Source organism: Heterodontus francisci, chromosome 34, assembly GCF_036365525.1.
Source record: "Heterodontus francisci isolate sHetFra1 chromosome 34, sHetFra1.hap1, whole genome shotgun sequence".
Classification (NCBI taxonomy): domain Eukaryota; kingdom Metazoa; phylum Chordata; class Chondrichthyes; order Heterodontiformes; family Heterodontidae; genus Heterodontus; species Heterodontus francisci.
The window spans coordinates 20488227-20493604 of record NC_090404.1 but is presented as its reverse complement, the minus strand read 5'-3'; the positions used below and the strand labels follow the sequence as shown (position 1 = coordinate 20493604).

Genomic DNA, 5378 nt, shown 5'->3' with positions numbered 1-5378 from the left:
TGTGATTTCCCTTTCACAAATCCATGTTGACTCTGCCTGATTACCTTGATTTTTTTCTAAGTGCCCTGCTATAACATCTTTAATAATATCTTCTAACATTTTCCCTCAGACAGATGTTAAGCTAACTGGCCTGTAGTTTCCTGCATTCTGTCTCCCTCCTTTTTTAAATAAAAGGAGTGACATTCGCTATTTTCCAATCTAATGCAACATTCCTCGAATCTAGGGAATTTTGGAAAAATAAAACCAATGCATCAACTATCTCACTAGCCACTTCTTTTAACACCCTAGGATGAAATCCATCAGGGCCTCGGGATTTGCCAGCCCACAGCTCCAACAATTTGTTCAGTACCAATTCCCTGGTGATTGTAATTTTCTTGAGTTCCTCCCTCCCTTCTATTTCCTGACTTGCAGCTGCTTCTGGAATGTTACTTGTCTCCTCTATAGTGAAAACCAATGCAAAATACCTGTTCAATTCATTTGCCATCTCCTTATTTTCCATTATTAATTCCCCAGACTCACTTTCTGTCAGATCAATGCTCACTTTGTTGACTCTTTTCTTTTTAAAGTATCTATAGAGCCTCTATTTGTTTTTATATTTCCAGCTAGCTTTTTCGCGTACTCTAATTTTCCCCTTCTTATTAATCTTTTAGTCATTCTTTGCTATTTTTATATTCTGTCCAATCTTCTGACTTGCCACCCATCTTTGCATAATGATATGCTTTTTCTTTAAGTTTGATACTATCTTTAACTTTTAGACAGGCAGAGATATAAAGGATGTCGAGAGATAGCGATGCACAGTGTTATGATCAAGGTGGGAGGAGTGCACTGTCAATTCAGTCCCGTTTCTCCACAGGTCACAACACGTTAATAAGTTGTCCCACTTACCGATATAGCCGATTAAATACTCTATTTGTCCCCAGAATAAAGCATACCAAACAGGTCCTTTTAATAAACAAAAAAATTATCCATTTATTATAACCAAGTCTTGACCAACAATGAAAGAAATACAGTTGCGAATCGAAATATTAAAGCCCTGTATCATCTATCCTAGGCCTCATGTACATACACATCCATCTAAAAACCGGTTAACCGGGAAAAAATGGTATTTTTGTTTACAGCTCTTTGAAAGGTATAAAAGGAAAAAAAAAAACTTTTACTGAAAAGATATAGAAGGAAGTATTTTGGTTTGGCGAGTTGTCCCATAGTCGAATAGTTGAATGCCACTTGGAGTCTTTCCAGACGAGGTTGATGAACAGTCTGTTTTGGGTAGGCGTTCAAGGAAATTCAACTGCAGCAAGTGTCGCATAGGTCACACCATCAGACGTGCAACAACTGGTATAATAAAAGGAAAACATTGCAGATGCTGGAAATAATTGGCAGGTCTGGCAGCATCTGTGGAGAGAAGCAGAGTTAACGTTTTGGGTCTGTGACCTTTCACCACCTCCATTCAATTCTTATGAAGGGTCACTGACCTGAAACGTTAACTCTGCTTCTCTCTCCACAGATGCTGCCAGACCTGCTGAGTATTTCCAGCACTTTTTGTTTTTATTTCTGAAGCACCAGGTTGTTCACACTTGGGAGAAGCCGATCGCCTGCTGTGTGTGTAGGAAGGGATTCATTTACTCATCCAGCCTGTAAAAACACCAACAAGCTGAAGTCACTTCAGGGGTGGATTCTGCTGTTATTAATCACATTGAACAAGTTGTCTTCATGTAGCGTTTTTAATAGTGAAACATCCCAAGGAGAGTTATAAATGAAAATTTGACATGGAGCCACATAAGGAGAAATTAGGGCAGATGACCAAAAGCTTGGTCAAAGAGGCAAATTTGAAGGAGTATTTGAAGAAGAGCAGCGTAGAGTTTTAGGGAAGGAATTCCAGAATTTAGGAACTAAGTAGCTGAAAGCACAGCCGCCAATGATGGTGCATCACAATATGGGATGCACAAGAGGCCAGAATTGGAAGAGGGCAGATATCTTGGAGGGTTGTAGGAGATTACAGAGATAGGGAGGGCGAGGCCATGCAACAATTGAAAACAAAGACAAGAATTTTAAAATAGAGGAATGTCTTGACCCGAAGCCAATGTCGTCCAGCGAGCACAAGGGTGATAGGTGAACAGTATATGATGTGTGTTAGGACACGAGAAGCAGAATTTTGGATGATCTCAAATTTACAGAGGGTAGAATATAGGAGGCCAGCCAGGAGTACGTTGGAATAATCCAGTCTAGAGGTAAGAAAGGCATAGATGAGGGTTTCAGCAGCAGATAAACTGAGGCAAGGGCAGAGTCGGGCAATTTACAGAGGTGGAAATAGGCAGACTTAGTGATGACACAGAGATGATGTCAGAAGCTCATCTTGGGGTCAAATAGGACACCAAGGTTGCAAAACATCTGGTTTAGTGTCAGTTCCAGGGAGAGGGATGGAGTCTGAAGCGAGGGAATGGATTGCGGAGTGGAGACGAAAGATAATGGTTTCAATCTTCCCAATATTTAATTGACGGAACTTTCTGCTCATCCACCACTGGATATCAGACAAGCAGTGTGATGATTTATTCGAGAGAGGTGGTGATGAGGTAGAGCTGGGTGTGATCAGCATACATGTGAAAACCAATGCTGTAATGAGGGACAGCATGTAGATGAGGAGAGGCCAAGGACAGATCCTTGGAAGACACCAAAGGTAACTGTGCAGGAGTGGGAAAAGAAGCCATTGCAGGTGATACTGTGGCTAAGATTAGATAGATAAGAACAGAAGCAGGAGGGTGCAGTCCCACCCAGCTGGATAACAGTGGAGAGGTGTTGGAGGAGGATGGTGTGGTCAACTGTATCAGAGGCTGCAGACAGGTCGAGAAGGATGAGGGGGAATAGTTTACCTTTGTTTCAGTTACTATGGATGTCATTTGTCACTTTGATAAAAGTTGTTTCTGTCCTGTGGTAGTGGCGGAAACCTGATTGGTTGGATTCAAACATGGAGTTCCGGGAAAGATAGACATGGATTTGGGAGATGACAAAATGTTCAAGGATTTTGGAGCGAAGTGGGAGGTTGGAGATGGGGATTAAGTTGGCAAGGACGGTGAGATCGTGGTTTTTTTTTTATGAAGAGGGGACGATGATGGCAGATTTAAAGCAGAGAGCAACAGTACCTGAAGAGAGAGAACTGTTAACAATATCAGCTAACATGGGGAAGTTGACTGGACAGCAGGTTAGTGGGAATAGGGTCAAGGGAGCAGTTGGTGGGTTTCATGGACAAGATGAGCTCAGAGAGGGTATGAGGGGAGAGAGGAGAGAAACCAGAGAAAGATGTGGGTTCACGGCTCGGGCAGGGGGAGCTTTAGAGACAGTTTGACCTGATGGGCTAGTGGAAAGGAGCAGAGGCAGCTGATCGGATGGTCTCAATCTGAGTGACAAAGAAGTGAAAGTGCTCCTCGCACTTGGAGGTGAGGGTGGAGGAGACACAGGAGAGGGAGAGCACTTCAAACAGAATGAACATGCTTTGGAGATATTAGAGGATTCGAGACACTGTGTTTAACACAAAACTGATTTATTTGACTTTTATCCAGAACCTTCACCCCTATAACTAGGGCTAAAGTTTATTAACATTGGCAGAAATAGACCCGAATGAACATAGTTCAGTCCCGGACGTTATTAACAGGAGAATCCAACCACTGTAGTTACTTGTGAACTTGCTGGTGTGTCAGCAGGTGCATGACTCAATGAATCTCGTCCCACACTCTGAGCAGGTGAACGGCCTCTTCCCAGTCTGAACTCGCTGGTGGACAGTGAGGTGCCTAATCACCTGAACCCAGCCCCAGTGTGAAAGCACCTGAACGGTCCCTCGTCGGTGTGAAATCGTTGATGGATCATCAGTTCAGTGGAACGTTTATAGCAACTCCCACAGTCTGGACATTTAAAAGGTCAGACATCAGTGTGAACTCGCTGGTGTGTCAGTAGGTTGGATGAAGTAGTGAATCCCTTCCCACACTCAGAGCAGGTGAACGGCCTCTCCCCAGTGTGAACTCGCTGGTGTCTCAGCAGTTTGGATGACTGAGTGAACCCCTTCCCACAGATGGAGCAGCTGAATGGCCTCTCCCCAGTGTGAATGAGCTGGTGTGTCAGCAGGGTGAATGACTGAGCAAAACCCTTGCCACACTCAAAGCAGGTGAATGGCCTCTCGCCAGTGTGAACTCGCTGGTGTTTCTGCAGGTTGGATGACTGAGTGAATCCCTTCCCACACTCGGAGCAGGTGAACGGCCTCTCCCCAGTGTGAACTCGCTGGTGTGTCAGCAGGTGGGATGAATTAATGAATCCCTTCCCACACTCGGAGCAGGTGAACGGCCTCTCCCCGGTGTGAGTGTGTTGATGAGTTTCCAGCTCGGATGGGTAATTGAATCCCTTTCCACAGTCCCCACATTGCCACAGCTTCTTCCCAGCATGACTGCGCTTGTGTCTTGACAGGCCAGATGAGCGGCTGAAACCTCGTCCACACACAGAACACGTGTACACCTTCTCCCCACTGTGAACCATGCGGTTTCCTTCCATGTTCAAAATCCGGCGATATTCGAGTTACGCTAAATTGGACGACTCATTGAGATCCAGATCTGATGTTTGCTTTGCCTCTCTCGGCTGCAATTCCTCCCCTTCTAAAACCGATTTAAAACAGAAAAAGCAGAGGGTGAGAAAACCCAAAAAAACACAAAGGCAGGTTGTGAAATGGAGCTGAATGAATCTGGTAATTTATGGGGCCAGCACTAGGAAAGAGTGACCATGAAAGCTGCTGGATTGACTGAGAACCCCAACTGGTTCATTAATGTCCTTCAGGGAAGAGAACCTGGAACCCAGTCTGGAGCAACACAAGACTCTGCCCTCTATGGGAGGTGAGAGAGGGAGATTGAGGGGGAGGGATTTTATATATGTACAACTCAACATAATTCCTCCAAAAGAGCTGGAAATCTGGCGGCCGTTAACCCCGGGAGAAGCCCCGCTCGGTACAAACGCGGGGACCGGGAGCTTCTTATTGGGGGTGTTGAGGCCTACACCGGGTGTTTCTGAAGCCTCCCCGCCCGCCAGCTCCACCGCTCCCTCCGCCGCCACTTACCGACTGCAAAAGCGTCTCACACTGCGCACGCTCCAAACACTTCCCCCTCGCGGTCTCGCCCAGCGAGCTCTGTGCTGGCAGCGGTACGTCATTGGATTGACGGCAACTCCGGCCCAATACAAAGAGGGGGCGGGACTCGAGGTGGGGCGCGTGGGGGAGGCGGCCAGCGCCTTGCCGCTCGCCGCGCCCCTCACTTGCTCCGATTGGTTGGAGGGCCCACAGCCCGCTCCGGTCCCCAATCCGCTTTTGCCATTGGTCCGCAGCCCGCTGTCAATCAGTCGGGCGGGCG

General features: G+C 46.4%; 1 protein-coding gene across 1 annotated transcript; it reads right to left on the bottom strand.

Moving 5' to 3' along the window:
• Window positions 1-3528: 3528 nt before the first annotated feature.
• LOC137349156 (zinc finger protein 664-like) lies at window positions 3529-5176 on the bottom strand. Its single transcript, XM_068014567.1, has 2 exons — window positions 5090-5176; window positions 3529-4634 (listed from the first exon to the last, which is right to left on the bottom strand). Exon 2 carries the CDS (start codon window positions 4531-4533, stop codon window positions 3910-3912), a length of 624 nt encoding a protein of 207 aa, XP_067870668.1. The 5' UTR covers window positions 4534-4634; window positions 5090-5176; the 3' UTR covers window positions 3529-3909.
• Between the last annotated feature and the right edge of the window lie 202 nt (window positions 5177-5378).